Below are 18340 nucleotides of genomic sequence, written 5' to 3' on the forward strand. Positions count from 1 at the left end.
AACTTTTTTGGTAGAAAGATAAAAGAAAAGGGGAATGTGTAATGCCACGAGAAGTGTGAAGTTAATTACCAATTAATTAATTTCTTGAAAATTACAAAATATGTTGTCAAACACCAGCTAAGCCTAAACCCACTCGATTTTTTTTCCTTTTTCCTTTCTAAAAAAAAAAAAAAAAGTCGAACTCCTTTCTTCACAAAACAGAAATTAGCTACAAACTGCTTTGTAGCTAATTCCTACAATTCAGTCTTAATAAAATGACAAACATAAATTTTCTACAAACTGGTTTGTAGGAAATTTTATACAAACCATATCTAAGATTGACATGTAATAAGCAAATAAAAATTTCCAACAAACCGGCTTGAAAGAAATTTTCTACAACCCACATATAAGAGTGACATGTATTCTGTAAGCATGTGAGAATCACATGTTTTTTTTTTTTATTAATCCTATTAAAAAAAACACGTGAGAAGCACATGCCGTTAAAAGAGCATGTGCTTCTCACATGTCAATTTTAAATATAGTTTGTATGGAATTTTATAGGTTTATAGGAAATTTTTGTCCTAAAATGACATTAACAAATAGCTTTCTTTACTTTTCATTAAAAATAAATAAAAAATCAAAACTTCTTTTATTTTTACATCGCATAACTTTTTTTTTTTTTAATCTTTTATCCTCTCAAATACACCATTAATAAACTATCTACTCAATATTAAATTTAACTCTTGTAAGTTGTAAGTAATATTCTCTAAATGTAAAAGTCCAAAAAGTGAAAGTTAAAGATTTTTGAATGTTATTTCTCTTTCATATTTTTTTCTTATTTCCTCTCTATCAAAGTAAATTTTTAATGCAAAGAGTTCAAAATGTTGGTTTCATCAATAAAATAGATTATTTAGTTAAAGTAGAGCAAATTTTAGAAAGTTTGATATTTAGTAGTTTTGAAAAATGGCGAGCTAAATCAAATAAAGTATATTTTTGAAGTTAAATTTAAAGAAATTTTGAAGAATTCAAGATGAATACTTTGAGCCAACTATTGGCATGTTTGGGTAGCATATTATTTTTTAAAAACATGTTTGGGTAGGCTTTTAAAATTCAAATTATACTCAAATTTTATCAATTTTTTTTTTTTAAATTTTGTCTCAAATTTTTTAACCTACTCAAACATAATTTAAAAATAAAATAAAATTGGTATTTACAATTTTAAATATTAAAAAAAATCACATATCAAATGAGCCGACATCCATGATCCAACTCTAAAAGTGTCTCTTCGAGTCGCAACTCAAAACAAACATGGTCATGCCGAGGTTCCTGAAAACCAGTTCAAGGGCAATGCCATTTAGGAACGCCAGAACCAACCCTTCTCAAACTAATCTCAATAATGTCACCCTTGTAAACTCCATAACGTCACTTCTAACAACCCTAAACCCCCCAAACCCTAACCCCTCAAATCTCAGTTCAATCCCTCTAAACCGGTTCTCACCTGACCTTAACCCAAAGTTAGTCATCCAAGTCATCAAGAACCAGACCAACCCTTACCATGCCCTATTCTTTTTCGACTGGGCCTCCAACCCTACCCCTAACCCTAAAAACTATTTCCACACCCACACTTGTTACCTGGCCATCACTGATGTCCTCCTCTCTCACTCTCTCTTCTCCACTGCTTTCGCACTCCTTCAAAAGTCCCACAAAATCTCTGACTTTGTGGTCGGTAGGTTTATCAAGGCCTATGGGGATCGCGGCGATATTAGGGGTGCAATTCATTGGTTTCATACAGCGAAATCGATCAAGAATGGGCGGTGTTTGTTTTCGTATAACGCGATACTGGGTGTGTTGGTGAGAGCAAATAGGATTAGTTTAGCGAAGGCTTGCTACGATCAAATTGTGAAGGAAGGCGTGGTGAAACCCGATGTTTCTACTTATACGACGATGATTAGGGGGTTTTGTAAAATGGGTATGATTGAAAATGCGAAGATGATGTTTGATGAAATGGATTGTCAACCAAATTTGGTTACTTACAATACTATGATTAGTGGGCTTTGTAAGAAGGGTGATATGGAGAGTGCACAGGAAGTGTTTGATAGAATGATGGAGAATAAGGATTGCTTGCCTGATACGGTGACTTGTACCACTTTGATTGATGGGTATTGTAAGAAAGGTGAATTGAATGAGGCAATAAAGTGCTTCAGTAACATGGTGAATTGGGGTTGTGATCCGAATTTGCTGACATACAATTCATTAATTTATGGCTTGTGTTTGAGGGGGAATGTTGATGAAGCAAAGAGGATGATGACCAAAATGAGGTTAAATGGGTTGAAGGATGATGTTGCAACGCACACGAGTATATTAAAGGGGCTTTGCATTGTTGGGAAGTTTGATGAAGCTATTAACATCTTAAGCAGATGGTCACTCTTGGGATAAAACCAGATGTGAAAGCTTTTGGAGTTGTTGTTAATGAGTTTTGCAAAATGAGGAAACCAGAGGAAGCTATTTCCCTTTTGAAAGAAATGATAGCAAGAGGCTTAAAGCCAAGTGTCTCAAGTTTTAATGCAGTGTTTAGGGTTCTTGTAGAAAATGGGGATCTTGAAAAGGCTGTTCTTCTTTTAAAGTTGATGCCACAAATGGGTCGCCCTCCAAACTTTTTATTGTATACCACAGTGATATGTAGTCTCTGTACGATGAGAGGTAGGATGCAAGAAGTTGGAGAGCTTGTTAGCGACTTGCTTCAGAACGGTCATGTCATGGATGCCACAATGTATAATTGCTTGATTAGGGGATATTGTATGGACAAAAATGAGCAAATGACACTGCGGGTTTTCTACGAGGCAATTGAAAAGAATTATGTGATTAGTATGGAGAGCTTTTCAATCTTTGTTAAGGAATTGTGTGCAAAGGGGCAGGTCATTGAGGCCAAGAGGATTTTTGAGGATTTGTGTAGAAGATGCTCTGTTCTTGATGTAAATAGTTACAGAAGGGTCTTAGAGAAGCACTTGTCATTATATGCAGAGAATTGATGGAGGATACACGATATCACTGACATGATCGATCACCAGCATTCTAGCAGAGTGCTACACCAGAATGAGTACAGCTGAGAGGGAAATTCTTGAGGATGCTGAAAACTGGACTCTTGTCCTGCTCTAAAATTGTCTGCTCATTTCTTATTCTTTAACCTAACGGTTAGAATCTGAGCGCAATTCCAATTGGAGCCAAGAAAGATCTGGTTGACAGACGAATTGTATCTAGAAATACTGGCTCATGTCATTTCTTGTAGCTTTCTATGGCTTCTCTCGTAGTCGATGCCCAAGGTGTTTTGGAATTTGTTGTCGCAAACATTGTGATTGATTTACATACCAATTTATACACGGTGAAATAAACGTTGGGTAGATATTACAATCAATTGAAATATGGCAAGGTTTGCTGTCTATGAGATGCTCTTTCCTTGTGGAGAGTTGTGTGACCGTTGGTGATGATTTAAATTTCCATGTTGAAACTGATTCTAAGAGTGGTTGATTTATTTCCTTTCTGAGGATGATGCTGCAATATAGAGATGAGCTAGCAGCAATGTATATTTTCTGATGCAATTGGCATGGAGCCACATTTATCACTGTCGTTGCTGATTTGCAGGGCCAGTCTTCTTTGACTATGGGGCTAGAATGCTTGACAGGCCAAAAGCCTTTGTAAAAATTTATGAATTCGGCTTTTCCAAAGGAAGCAGCAACAGCCTTACAAGTTGGAGGTCAACAAACCAAGAAGCATGAAGCCTAACACGAATCCATGAGAAAAGGCTTTGATTCTGTAAGGGCTTCAAAGAGTTTAAGGTCACTTGAAGTTAAAAATTAGGAGTGCTTCAATGAGTACTATAGGCTTATAGTCGTGTTCCTACAAAGACAAGAAAAATGATAACAACAACAATAACTTGTTGATACTAATCAAATAGTTAGCCCTTCCCCTTCCTTTTTTTTTTTAGAAAAAAAATTATTTTAAGTAAATCTTTTAGACTTTCATTAAAAATAAAAAAGAAACATCTTGCTTAACAAAATAAAGACCGAACACTCCTCCATCCAAACTTGCTCAAAGGATTGGTGAAGCACTAAGCAGTGAGTTGCTTCATTGGTTTCCTTATTAACATATCCCACATACTTGGACTGAAAATTGTTGAACATAGTTTTTACGTCATCAATGAGTTGGCCACATAGACTCCAACAACAACCTTCATGCCGCAATGCATGCACAATTTTCAATGCATCACCTTTTACTATGACATGTTGGATCCCGATATCTCTTCCAAATTCTACCGCCTTCTATGCTGTCACAGCCTCAGTTATTGTTGAATCAATTATAAAATACTTTGCGGTTCACATAATTGCCAATACATTTCCTTCATAGTTTTATCATATAGATTTCATTAGAAGCTTTGGATTTTTCGGTCAAATCATATTTCTCCTCATTTAACCTCACGGGTATGTTTGGTAAAGATTGTTGTGGTGTTTTTTTGGGGGGTAATAGTAAGAAGTAGAGGTGTACATGTGGATATCAGAGCGGTTATTTGTGGCATACGCACCCAAATCCACAAAATGCAGATACTACTTTTAGATATTTGCATTCACATAATTTTTTAATATCCGCATCTGCGCGGTTATTGCAGTTATTATCCACTGTTCACAAATAGGTAATGAACATATTTTAAATTCTTTTAAAAATAACTTTAACCCTTTTTTAATCTTCTGGGCTTGCCTTTTGAAAATATAATGCAACATTAAAAATATGTAGAACCAAAAAAAATGGAATGATGGATACGACCTCAAATTCATCAGAGGCTAGTCAAGGGGGCAATGATACTGACCCTAGTTAATTTGGAGTGGCAAATATTTATTGTAATCAATGCTCACAAGAAACACCTTTATGTTTTTTTTTTTATTCATGATTCAATGAGTATAACAATCAAGCCAGCAAACATAAATTACAAATCCAACATAATATATATATATATATATATATATATATATATATATTACAAATTCATAACATAAAAAAATAAATTGTCTAAATATTACACATTTATAAGTGGAATATATATGAAAATATAAAACATATATATTATATATAAAGGGTATGCGGATGCTGTTATTATTCGCATATTCTAAAACCGCTATTCACATCCACACTTGCGAATAGTAGTTTTTGATATCCATATCTGCTATTGTGGATAGCGGATGCAGTTAATATCCACCTGCTTGTACACCTTTAGTAAGAAGTGATTGATGTGATATAAAATATAAATAATTTATATGAAAAATTGAAAAAGTTTTGTTTGTATTGGATTTTTTATTTGAATATTAATAAAAAAAAATAATTGATGTAATATAAAAAGTTAAAAATATTTTAAAATTGATATATATATATATATATTTTGGAGAAGGGAAAATAAAGGGTTGGATTTTGTGTTGGTTATCAAATACAGGCTACAAAGCCTTAGTTTCATTGTTGATAATTAAATTCCAAGCCACTACTCATCTCCAAACTCAATGAAAGTTGTCTTAAATATATAAATATTATACATTCATAAATGAAATATATATAAAAATATAAAAATATAAATATTAGATTGAAAGAATATGCGGATGTGAATAAATGAATTATTCGAATCTGCATACTCTAAAATTGCTATTTGCATCCACGCTTGCAGATAGTAGTTTTTGATATCCACATCCGCTATTGGGGATAGCGGATGCGGGCAGTTAGTATCCTCTCGCATGTACACCTTTAGTAAAAAGTAATTAATGTGATACAAAGTATAATTAATTTATATAGAAAAGTGAAAAAGTTTTGTTTGTATTGAATTTTTTATTTGAATAGTAATAAAAAAAATGATTGATGTAATATAAAAAGTTAAAAATGTTTTAAAATTGATTTTTTTTTCTTTTATTTTTAGAGAAATAAAAATAAAGTATTGGATTTTTGTGTTGGCTATCAAACATAGGCTGCACAACCTTAATGTTGTGTAGTTTTATATATATATTTATTTTTTGACATGTCCGCACGAGAAGGAAAAAAGTGATATCATCAAAAGGTGATATTCAATATACATATGCGGTGCCTATTATCCAACTACGGTATAGAAATCTTTACACATAGTTGCCAAGAAGAATAAAAGGAAATGATAAAGGTACACTCTTATGGTGTTATTTTTATTGAAAAGTAAAAAGTTGGGGAAAAAACCCTAAAATCGGCTTGTAAACCCTAATTCTTGAATTAAACTAAATTCTTGAAGTCAGAAGCGTTGGATCCAACACTTAAATTATTTGGCTGAATTTTGGATCCAACGCTTCTGACTTCAAGAATTTAGTTTAATTCATGAATTAGGGTTTACAAGCCGATTTTAGGGCTTTCTTTTTTTCCCCAACTTTCTATATGGGCCAAAACAAATGTCATCGGGTTCTTCACGGACTCTTCCCGTTCTATGAAATCCGGTTAATCAAACTCTTTCAATCCGATTCAAATCCGCAAAGCCCCTCTTGTCTTTCCCTCCTTTTACACTACACATTCTTGAATTCTTCTTCTTCTCTCTCTCTCTCTCTCTCACTCACTCACACAGAGACAGAGGCACACTTCCTCTCTCGCTCTCTGGTTTTCGATCTTTCCTCTCTCCCTCTAAAAGCCTCTCCTGCTTGTCAGTGTGTCTTACTCCATAACTTTCTTTCTATTTTCTAATTAGCGAAAAGTTTCATAGAAGACATGGATGGTGGGGCAGCGTACAATCCTCGTACGGTCGAGGAGGTCTTTAGGGATTTCAAGGGCCGGAGAGCTGGCATGATCAAAGCCCTCACCACCGGTACTATTTTTTCTGTAAATTTTTTACTTCTTTAATTATGTGCTTTGTTTTCTCTCTGTATTTCGAAGATTGAGATTGTTTTTGTTTTTGTTATGTGGCTGCAGATGTCGAAGAGTTTTATCAGCAGTGTGATCCTGGTTAGGGTTTTTCTCTTTCCATGTTTTATTTATTTTGAGTTATCTGATTGTGGTTTATGCTCTGCTTGTTTGCGAAGAAATTGTAGGGAAAGAAAATGAAGTAGGGCTTTGCGCATGAGAATCTTAAAAAATTACTAGACTAAATCTCTAAATTCAACTTACTTTAATATGATTATTTGGTGTGGTAGTATTTTTTTTTATTTTTTATTTTTTATTTTTTTGTCTCAACTGATAATTGAATAAACATGCAAGCATTTTATATTCTTTTACCTCACTTTTATCTTTTGGTATTTATTGTGTTCACGCCATTCAATATTATGGTCGTAATGTGGGTTTTTGTCACAATTTATTAAAAAGCGCAAAAGGCGCAATTTAAGTTAACAAGAAATATATAAAGAAACACCTAATTAGAAGAAGCAAAAAGATCAAGAAAAACATGAAAGTGAAAATTATTTCAGACAAAGGTTGTCTAGTGATAGTCATGAAGAAAAATGCCTTTAATTCCTCAGTTGTCTGTTTGCGGTCTTCAAAACTTCAATTATTTCTGTCTCCAAAAACATCACATAAGGCAATATGAAGGCATCTTCCACATTGCAATATTCTGAAGCCTACCAAATTGCCCTTTTGAGCAGGCAAAAATGTCTACTTTTCTACTAGATATATCCCAAGCCAAACCCTACAAGGCTAAAGAGGGTATTCCAAAGATCAGTAGCCATCTCACAATGGAGTAAAAGATGATCTACTAACTCTTCACTCTTCTTACATATACAACACCAATCAACCACTATGACATGCCACTTTCTTAGATTATTCGTAGTGAGTATCTTTCCTAAGGCAGCCGACCAAGCAAAGAACATAACTTTCATAGGAGCCTCATTCCTCCCAGGGAAAAATGAGTGCTATCATGGGGAGCAAGGGTGTTGTAGGAAGATCTAATATCGAACTTTCTTAGCAGGTAGCCAACAAAGTTTATCTTCAACACCTAGTCTCAATTTAGAGGAGTACAACAAATTGAAGAACGAGGTAAATACGCCCACCTCCCAAGTTATCCTACTTAAATTTTTGTTGGATGAGAATCCAATAACATCTGTATAAATGGTTGGCAAAGATATAAAGGGTTTGATCAACTCGAAGTTCTGCCTTTTAAGCAAGTAGCACATAATTCCATGGTCAAAACTGATACACAATATTATTCACTTAGAAGAATTATACAAAGGCTTACGCATATTGCAATAAAAAAAAGATAAAAGAAAAGTAGTCTAGATTCATTAATTAAAAAAGAAAAACAATGATACTTACACAATGATTTGGCATTAACAAGCAAACACATTTCCTTCCCTTTCTACAATACTCAAGCTGAAGACTTTGACCCTGCACCACACAGTTATTACCCCCTCCCCCACCCCTCTCAACTCCTCAGGGGCGACAGGTAAGGGAGAAGGAGGGAAGTCTGGTAAAGGAATCCATTTCCCCCTTCCCAAATGCCGTAATACGCAAGACCTCTCTACAGACTTGAAAACATTGCCTCTAACACCCATATCAGGAAGTCCGGCTCTGTAGGAAGCCAACATAGTCACATCGCTGGTGAAATCCAAGGGTGGGGAGGGGCGATAAAGATTGCAATGGGCTATTTGAGGTCTCCACCGATGAGAGGATTTGAACCAACCCCCGATAAGCTCTGATTCCCTTCATGCAAAACTCCTACTCAAACACCCATTTCATCTTGGCATGTTGGAGAAGCCAGCAGAGGTCCACTGGGTTAGGCAGAGCTTGAGCCCACTTGACCTGAGTCCGCACCCAAACCCTTGCCCGAATAAAAAACGGCACTGGCCAGTATCTTTGCTACCCACTTATGAGTGGGTATGACCCACGTCTTCGCCACCCACTTAAAAGGTGGGGTTAAACTTTGACCGAAACGCCTGTTTCACTTGGGGGATGGCGGGCTTTTTTTCTTATTTAACGCACGTTCATCTTGATCCATTGATATTGGGCATCGATCTTCAACAGTCTTCTTAGAGTGTTGGGCCCTCACTAGCTGACTAGGTTCCACCATTTTACTTACAACCTGCTTTGAATTATTAACTTTCACTGGCCCAAATGACTCCAAGCCCACATCCAAAATCTAAATCACCCTATCCACTTCCTCCTTCAGGCGCTCTATCTGCTTTCTCAAATCAGAGGGCCCCATCAACACCCCTTGTTCCACTCCCATGCATTGTCATGATCCCTTCTTTAGAGTGAAACTAGGGATCCTGTGCATCTGTAGGCCCACCTCGACTACTGCCTGTCGGTACCTGCATTACTACAGCTTCGGGCCTGACATGGCCCTCCATGGGAAGCGTTGTGCCCACCGTACAATGCCCCAAACCAACCAGCACCTCGACAAATGTCCTTTTCCCATCATCCTCTCTGGCACTCGCTCCACCGTCCCTATTGATGCCTATGGGGAAGCGTCGAGCGAGACGGTGAAGCTTTTTGGCCATCATCGGATGATGCCTGAGACAATTCTGTGGTCTTCCTTAACTCGTGAACAAAGCCTGACCACCCCTTCCCTCCTCTTTCTGGGACAACCATGAAGCCCCTCTGGCCACAACTACAATATTCTGCGACAAACAAATAGTGACCAAATCTATTTGCACACCTTTGGACAGTATATGCTTTGGAGCCTACTCTGGTGAACTTCAAAAACACTATTGAGGTCTCTGCTTTAAGCAGCTCCTCTAAGATAGCCAACAACCATAGCACAGTAACTTTACCCATGGATGTAGAACACATAATGCCCCTACTCCTTTCGAAACCACGTGAAACTGAGACACCCTCTTCCATTGCAAACTCGAACGATTTTGTTTCTACAAAGAACCATCTAGAAAGACCCATCGCTGCACACCAAAATGAAAAACAGAGAACTGAACCTGCCATTTAAACAAATATCTGCCACTGTACAGCACATCTCGAACATGCCTTTCCATTATGGTTCAAAGGCACCTACCACACTATTGGAGAGATTTGATTCAAAGTTAATTGAAATGAAAGCATCAACAATATCTAGTTTGTTTCTGATTCCCATCTGCTTGGTTTGCTTGAATATGTTAAGTGAACTTACGGAAAGCGATAGTTAGGGCTTTGTTTTTCATGCGGTTTTGGCTGCTTAAACATATATGCTTTTATTTGTTCACACTTTTGGTGAAGTGCATGTTTATCAGCTGTAAGAGTTATTGCTTCTGCTTGTTAATGCCAAATCATTGTGTAATCATCATTTTTTTTTGTTAATGGATCTAGACTTTTTTTCTTCTATCTTTCTTTCTTTTTTTTTTTTCTTTTTTTTTTTTTAATTGCACCAAGCGTAAGCCTTTCTATAATTCTTATAAGTGAATAATATTATTTATTAGTTTTGACCATGGAATTATGTGCTACTTGCTTAAAAGGCAGAACTTTGAGTTGATCAAATTCTTTATTTTTTTTCCAACCATTTTTATACAAATGTTATTGGATTTTCATCTAACAAAAATTTGAGTAGGATAATTTTAAGGAAGTCGGATAGCATAAAATTTTCCGTTAAACAATGTTTTGAATCCCCTGGGTACTAGTTGAAACTTCAGAACTCATAAAGGAAAACATATGAAAGGGGTATGGATAGTAATGTTGCCTTTTCATGAACTAAGTTTTTTTTTCTTTAGGTGAATACTGGATGGCCTTTTAACTGCCTCTGCCTTTCTCAGAAGTCTGTTTAGTTTCTTCCTCCTGCCGCCCCCCTCCCCCCTCTCTCACCCTCTCCCCTTTCCCTCTTTTCTTGTTTTGTTTGCCTTGCCTTCAATTTTATATTCTCTGTTCGTGTTTGTTTATTTGCTTTTTTTTTTTTGGTCTCTAAGCAATACATACAAGCTTTCATTACCAATTTATCATTGTGCCACACACCCATGCTGTGCCCTTATTATCTGTATATTTATATTGCATGATATGCTAGTTTTCTTTTTTATTACAGAGAAAGAAAATCTTAGCCTTTATGGATTTCCCAGTGAGCAGTGGGAAGTCAATTTACCTGCTGAAGAGGTACCTCCAGAGCTCCCGGAACCTGCACTAGGTATTAACTTTGCCAGAGATGGGATGCAAGAAAAGGACTGGTTATCCTTGGTAGCTGTCCACAGTGATGCTTGGTTACTTTCTGTGGCCTTTTATTTTGGTGCTAGGTTTGGATTTGATAAAGCTGATAGGTATGTGTTTCTCTTCATTCCCTTTTGGATGTATAGTTTGACATTATAAAACAACTTTTATGTGTTAATAGGTTAGGATGTTTTATTCGGAAATGAAATCTGATGTTGGTTTTGGCCCAGGCCTGCAGTCAGTCTCCCAAGGAGCTTGAAACCTTGTTCTCTCACCTTCTTTCCCACTTCACAAATCAGATACTAAAAATAAAAATGTCTAAATCTCTAATTCATTTTCATGTTTTGCTTTATACTATTGAGTTGCATTATTATTATTATTATTTTATAAATTTTGAATATTATTAATCATGCTGTAATAGCTAAATTTTATGATGAATTTCCAGTTTTAGGAACATAAATTGGCTAATTAGGGATTATGTTGATGTAGAGTGAGTGATAGGGTGGAAAAGCATTATAATCTGACAAATATTTGTACTTGCAAATGTCAAATGGTATAATTGGAGAAGAAAAAAATATATTTTAGTTTTCAAACACTTCATTAGCTGCTTTTAGGTTAAATACCCTGAGAAATTAGTCACAGCTGATTGTAACTGATTGATTTTATTCTTCCCAGCAAAAGTAAAGGTGGTTAAAACCTCATTACATTTAGTGTCTTTCTTTCCCAGATTTTATTAAACATGTTCCATTTTTTTTTTTATCTGACTTTTATTTTTCTTGAAAATACTGCAATGTAAGTGCCAAGATCTAACAATACTTCTTGCTAAAATTCATTTGGGGAAGGTAGACAGTGATTGAAAATTGCAAATTACACAGTATGGCCCTATGTCATTTAATTTCTTTTTCAGCTCATTGGGGCTTACCCTTGTGATTATCATCCTATATGTTTGAGTAGGAAGAATTTTTTTTTTTTTAAAACTTTCTTCATGTCCTTTACTTTCTACAATTGCCTGCCTGAATTTCCTTCGTGCATTTGAATATCTCAAAATTATTTAACCTCCATATATCTCATGGGAAAAAAAAAAAAATTTGCTGAAAAGTTTATGCTAGTTTTTTATTTTCTTTCTTTAACATATATTATAAAGAGAATCAATGTGTAGATTCCATTTAATGAATCTCTAGTCCTGCTTGCAGCAGTTTTATTATATTGACAGGAATACTGTATTCATCAAAGTTGAAGGCCAGAAAAGGGGTACTGGTCTTATAAATAACTCTAGTCTCCAGGATGGGGAGCTTAGTCTTGCTAACATTGGTTTGCGCTGAAGTTGGCTAACTATTGCCCATATTCATTTTCTTGTGCCCTTTTATGGTTTCGGTATATCAGTAGTTGCTACCTTTAAGGTTTCATTACTTCTTAATAATACCTTGTTTTTTGTGGTGCAGGAAACGCCTTTTTAATATGATAAGTGATCTTCCAACAATATTCGAGGTTGTGACAGGGACAGCCAAGAAACAAGTAAAGGAGAAGTCATCAGTTTCAAATCACAGCAGCAACAAATCTAAATCAAATTCTAAGGTATGTAATGACTTCTACTTGCTTTGTTTTTCAATGTTGTTATGTATACTAAATAAGTGTATGGGTGACTACTGTTTGGTGTGTACATGTTTCTCTGGAGACTGCAGACATGTTATGGCCTAGTGTAATCTCACCACTGGAAAATTACGCTTCTCCATTGAATGTCAGACTATGAAAACTTTTAGCCTGTTGGCTATTGGCAAGAGATAATTTTGACTTTGTTTTGTTGAATCACACCATCCAGCAGTTGAATCACAATCCAGCACTTCATTTATAACGTGCCAAGTGGCAAAGAGGGAATAAATTATTTCCATTTTCTTGTAGGTTTTGTACTTGAGAACAATTACCTTGCAATCGGTTTTATTATTCTTTTGTTGGCTTGCCATATGCAGCGAGGTTCTGAATCTCAGGTCAAGTATTTGAAGGGAATACAGTCAAAGGATGAGGATGAGGAAGGTGTGGAAGAGGAAGATGATGAGGAGCATGGAGACACATGTTGTGGGGCTTGTGGAGAGAATTATGCAGCTGATGAGTTTTGGATTTGCTGTGACATCTGTGAGAAGTGGTTCCATGGGAAGTGTGTTAAGATCACCCCAGCAAGGGCTGAGCATATTAAGCAGTATAAATGCCCATCTTGCACCAACAAGAGAGCCCGCCCTTGATGGTAGCTGTGTTCATCTGTAGTTGACTGCTAATGCTCTGGTAGATCAGGTTAATTCTTGTCTTGTATTCCTAGTTTTAGGAAATCTATCTCGAATATAATGTGCAGGTCGCAAATATGCTGTTTAATCGATTATAAATTAAGGTTTTTACGCTTGGGTAGGGAATCCTTTTCTGGATGCCGGTACGGAAAGACTTGTTATGTGTTTGCTTGAATTTATATATGTTTATTGGATTACTGTGTCCTTTTTGTCTTTAAGCTTATGTTGTACCTTATACCATGAGTAGTTAATCTCTGATGTTCAAGCTTGAGCTTGATTTGAAGTACAAAGGCATGCTTACGCACTCTGGGAAGTTTAAAAGGGCATTTAGTATGCCCTATGTTCTTCAAAAGAAACAAATAATATGATTACTAAATGTCTTATTACTTGCATACATACATGTCCTCTTTAGATTATCAAAATTGTTTTAGCCTATGTGGGATGTTTTTGACTTCTCTCAAAATCCTTTTTCCTGAGCCTCATTGAGTCACGCTTGTAACTCTTGGTTTGTTTATTAAAAGTGGTTATTAATTAGAGTTGAGCTTGGTTTTTTTTTTTTTTTTTTTTTTTTCTAAGTAAACTACTATAAACAAGCTTTTCGAGTTCATGAATTGGATGGGTGCCTCGACAATGCTATTTGCAGGGGAAAGGAATGGGAGGAATATATATATATATATATATATATTCGGTACGTGACTTTATTTTGAATTGGGCCAAGTGTTGCATGCATTTGGCAAGTTGAAATATCTCAACACAATATTCTTCTATCTGTCTACCATACTTCGTAGAAGGCAGCACCCCTCCAACAATTGGCCCACTTTTAGAATTGAAGTTGACAACTGTTTTGTATCACTCCGACCTTTTCCATCCTCAACGGATCCCTTTTGGCAAATGGAGAACCCTTATCCTCCTTCCTTTTCATCATTTAGAATAAAGAAGCCCTTTCCAGACTCTTTCTCTCCGAGGAAGCCAAAGGTAAATCTGCGAGGCATCGAAGTCTCCAGACCTGCCCCCCAAAATCTATCATCTCCTCTTTGCTGATGACTTGATAGTCTTCGGCCAAGACACCCTTTCAGAAGCTGCCACTATCAAGAACTGCCTTGACCTTTTGCGGCAGATGGTGTGCCCAAACAGTCAACATGAGCAAGTCTTCCATTTTGTTCTTTGCAAACTAGCCTGGCTCGCCAATTTTTAAGAATATAACGTTAATTAAAAACAATATTTCGAATCCAACATACTAAGTTATTACTAACGGGATAATGTCAACCCAAAAGGAGTGGTTGAGAAGTTGCTGAACCATTTTCAAGGGCTGTATTTTTGGGTATTCAAATCTGTCTCTTTTGGGTAGCTGAATCACCTACTTTGTTTTGTACCTTGTTTTCAAGATTTGTGCCATTCATTTTAAATGAATAGATATCAGTCATTGTTTTTTAGAACAGCGGCACAAAGATCATATGACAAAATTATGGGCATGATTGAAATCCCTTATAATTTGAGATCCTTATAATTCTCTTTACCCCTAAAATTGGGGAGAGGCTTTTTGCTCGAGCAGGAGGCCTAATTCCTAATAATTTACTCAAACAGAGAACCCTCTCTTATAGAAGCCCTACAATTTTTCCTGCCCAATGCACTTTGGGTAGGGGATCGTTAGGAATCCCAATTCTCACGCTTGTCAATGTAATGTGGACGACTAGCATCTGTGCACATGGCTTAGCTTATATGGCGTAGTAGTTCACACACGCTCTAGCATGTAAAATTAAATATGTTGAGAGGCGGAACCAAGGTTTTTGTTATAAGAGTTGAAAAAAAAAAATTGATTAAAAATACTAAAAATATAACTGACGAAATAAATATACAATTCAACATTATCATATTTTATAATTTTAAATATCTTTTCTTTATAATTTTTCTTACTATATTATCATATTTTATGTCCGTTGTCATTTATGTTTTGCACATTGAATAATGAATGGCCAATTTAAAATTCAGTTATGATTTTAAAAGACACGTCAGAAAGTGTGGGAGTGAGAGTGTATATAATATGAGAAATGATTAAAGAGAAATGATCCCTACACTCATTTCTCACAACAGCCCCACAACAAGCTGACGTGACTGGTAATATTTTATTATTTTTTTACAAAAAGAAAACAAAACAAAACAAAAAAAATAATAAAATATTACCCGTCACTTCAGCTTGTTGTAGGGCTGTTGTAAGAAAGGAGTGTATGGATCATTTCTCATGATTAAAACACTCACACTACACAACAATGACACAACACCAAGGCACAACGGAGTGGGGTCCATATAATATTACTCGTAGATACATCACACTTTATTCTTCCAAACTACTATCCATTCTCAAACATGCCACTAAACTTTAAATTTAACTAGCCCTTTAATTAAAAAATTTTCAATTTCAACATGTCTCCTTTATCTAAATCAACCATTAATATGAACGAAAAACGCTCGGAAACGGATCTTAGAGTATCCCAATCTTTGTAAAATTAAGGACAAAATTGTCCATTCACATTTATCTGAACAATTTTACCATTATTTTAGCAAGGACAAAATACTCTCCCAATCATTTGAAACCAAGAGAATCCAAATACCCAATAGACGTACTTGTTGGAATTAGAAATAATGAAGGTTTATGAGTTACGATATATTGCTAAAAATTCTGATAATGGCCCCCGAATGCTTAAAATATAATATTTCTGAAAAAATTTACCTCGTGTTTGAAGGGTAAATTTACTTGTCACATTACTTGGTCAAATGGTTAATAATTGAAACAAATAATTAGGATACATCCTTATCCTAAAATTAAATTGTTATCCCTTGCTTTATAGTCATCGCAATCATGGATGAAGGAGAGAGAAATGTCAGATTCCTTGTGCGCCGTAGCCCGTAGTTTTGTACTGGGATCGTCCTCCTATATATTCCGCAGCATTAAGTGATTCCGGCGGCCGGCATTACCGGAATGCCCCCACCTATTCATTCAGGATTCAGGGATGTATTAATTGTAGGCAAATGGTTTGTGTGGTAAGAAAATTGAGAAAGGCTCCAGGATTCAAAAAAACCATTTGTGAGCATGTTCTTTTGGGGAGGCCTCCCTCCCTTATCCCGGTCTGTTTTGTTTTATCTCCTTTTTAGCCTTTGGGCTAGGGGGCTTTTTTTTGTCTCCCTGATTAAATCCAATGGAGATTTGTTTTTCTCTGGCTTAGTTTCAGTGGTGGCTGACCTTTTCCGAGCCATTGTTTGGGCTCTGAAGATTTTGTGTTTTTGTTGTTGTTTCCATCGTTCCTTTTTTCTCCTTGGCAGGAAGGTTTTTTAAGGTGTTGGTGGCGTGAATGTTGTTCGGCTTTTTTAGTTGTGTTTTTCCTTATTTGACCGTACCTTTGATGCCAGATCTGGGAGTTTATGCCGGCTTATTCAAGACGCGCACCCCTCAGCAGTGTCCACCATCTCCCTCTAGTCCGGTTGCCTCTTTCCTTGGCCGTGTCAGGCGTTGGTGCATGGCGCGTGGCCAGCACACGCCAGTGAGGTTTCTCTCCCTGGGCCGCGCGTGTAGGCCACGCTCCACTTTCCAGGTTGAGAGGGGTGTCTATCGGGTGGTTGACTGGCTTTCAAGGGGCTTCCGATGCACGCATCGCCTTCGGCAATGGTGGCATTCCCGGCAGTGACGACTTTGATTTAATATTCCTGTTTTTTCAGTTTTGTTTGTATTTTTTTTTTTTTCTTTTTAGTTTTGTTTGTGTTTTTGTTTGTGTTTGTGTTTGTGTTTTTTTTTTCTTTTTTCTTTTTCTTTTTCTTCACAGTTTGCCTTTGTAATGACTCAGATGTTACTAGGGCTGTTTAGATGGCTTTGGAGTTAGATCGACCCTCTTTTATTTGTTGTTTTCAATTTATTGTAAAGAGAGGCTTAAACACCGATCTTGTACTGTTTGATTTAGTGTGTAAAGATTCTTGTATCTCTATTCACTGTATGCCTTTGTGCTTTTATTAGAGCAATGAAAGGGCCTTCTTTTGTTAAAAAAAATAAATAAAAAATTGTAGGCAAATGGGTTTGCAAATTGGTTCCACAACAAAATAAATGATTATCCCTCGCCAAACGCCATGCTGTCAATTGTCATATGCCTTCTCAGGTTCAGGTAATGTGGCCACTCCTATCCATGTCCCAACACCACCACCACCACTACGACTTTCTTGGGCCCCTGATTTTTCCTACCCAGGACTCCAGGAGGAGTTAACCTCAATCTGCCCCTTTATTGCCGGATAGCGAAGGTTCAAGGATTTTTTTTTTTTTTTTTTTTTTGTAATTATTTGTTTGAATTTGAGAAAATTTAGGCAGGTGATTGTAAAAGACCACTTATGAGACCCATCTGACCAAATAAAAATTGAGTTGTCCAACTACTTATTTAGTTAGATGGATCCCATAAGTCACAATGAGCTGTCCAAATTCTCTCAAATTTGAACAAATAATTATAGAAGATCCTAATCCGTTATTGAATACTACTCTTACTTAAAGCCCTCATGAACTCTAAGATTTTACATATTAAATATTTATTTTTTAATAGCATGTGTTTCTCATGTACTCAAGAGTAACATTTTTAAAAACTGAATTTGAAAAATTTCCTCCGAACTAGAGGAAATTTATATCCGGTGCATGAAAGGAAAATCTACGTAATGAGGTGTATACGCGGTGGAATAATGATTCAATGCCACCAAAATATACAACTTTTCACCACCTTACCTATGTGGCAAGGTGGTCCCCCACTACTTTTTGAATTTTTTTATTTTTTAAAAATAAATTAAGGTGATGGACCACCTTACCACATAGATAAGGTGGTGAAAAGTTGTATATTTAAGTGGTAGTGAATCATTACTCATACGCGGTGCTGTGAGATATTCTAGTTTTTTTTTTTTTTTTAAAAAAAAAAAAGTGAAATTCCAAGCTTTCATTTAAGAAAATCATATCACGCAACTCTCTGCAATTACAATAT

The 18340-nt window shown here is 36.0% G+C and overlaps 1 protein-coding gene and 1 pseudogene across 1 annotated transcript; both read left to right on the top strand.

The window, feature by feature from the left end:
* Positions 1-1287: 1287 nt before the first annotated feature.
* Positions 1288-3040, top strand: LOC133866121 (pentatricopeptide repeat-containing protein At1g05670, mitochondrial-like; annotated as a pseudogene).
* Positions 3041-6347: 3307 nt separating this feature from the next.
* On the top strand, positions 6348-13544 carry LOC133866779 (PHD finger protein ALFIN-LIKE 4). The gene is made up of 5 exons (XM_062303412.1): positions 6348-6826; positions 6931-6963; positions 10946-11174; positions 12507-12639; positions 13032-13544. Exons 1-5 carry the CDS (start codon positions 6730-6732, stop codon positions 13299-13301), a joined length of 762 nt encoding a protein of 253 aa, XP_062159396.1. The 5' UTR covers positions 6348-6729; the 3' UTR covers positions 13302-13544.
* The last annotated feature ends 4796 nt before the right edge of the window (positions 13545-18340 follow it).

This window comes from Alnus glutinosa, chromosome 4 (genome assembly GCF_958979055.1).
Source record: "Alnus glutinosa chromosome 4, dhAlnGlut1.1, whole genome shotgun sequence".
NCBI lineage: Eukaryota > Viridiplantae > Streptophyta > Magnoliopsida > Fagales > Betulaceae > Alnus > Alnus glutinosa.

What these genes read in the sequence shown, in the direction of transcription:
- LOC133866779 (XM_062303412.1), top strand. Translation starts at nt 6,730, where the DNA reads ATGGATGGTGGGGCAGCGTACAATCCTCGTACGGTCGAGGAGGTCTTT. An exon ending in TTATCAGCAGTGTGATCCTG is followed by an intron (nt 6,964 to 10,945) that starts GTTAGGGTTTTT and finishes TTTTTATTACAG; the next exon opens with AGAAAGAAAATCTTAGCCTT. An exon ending in AATCTAAATCAAATTCTAAG is followed by an intron (nt 12,640 to 13,031) that starts GTATGTAATGAC and finishes TGCCATATGCAG; the next exon opens with CGAGGTTCTGAATCTCAGGT.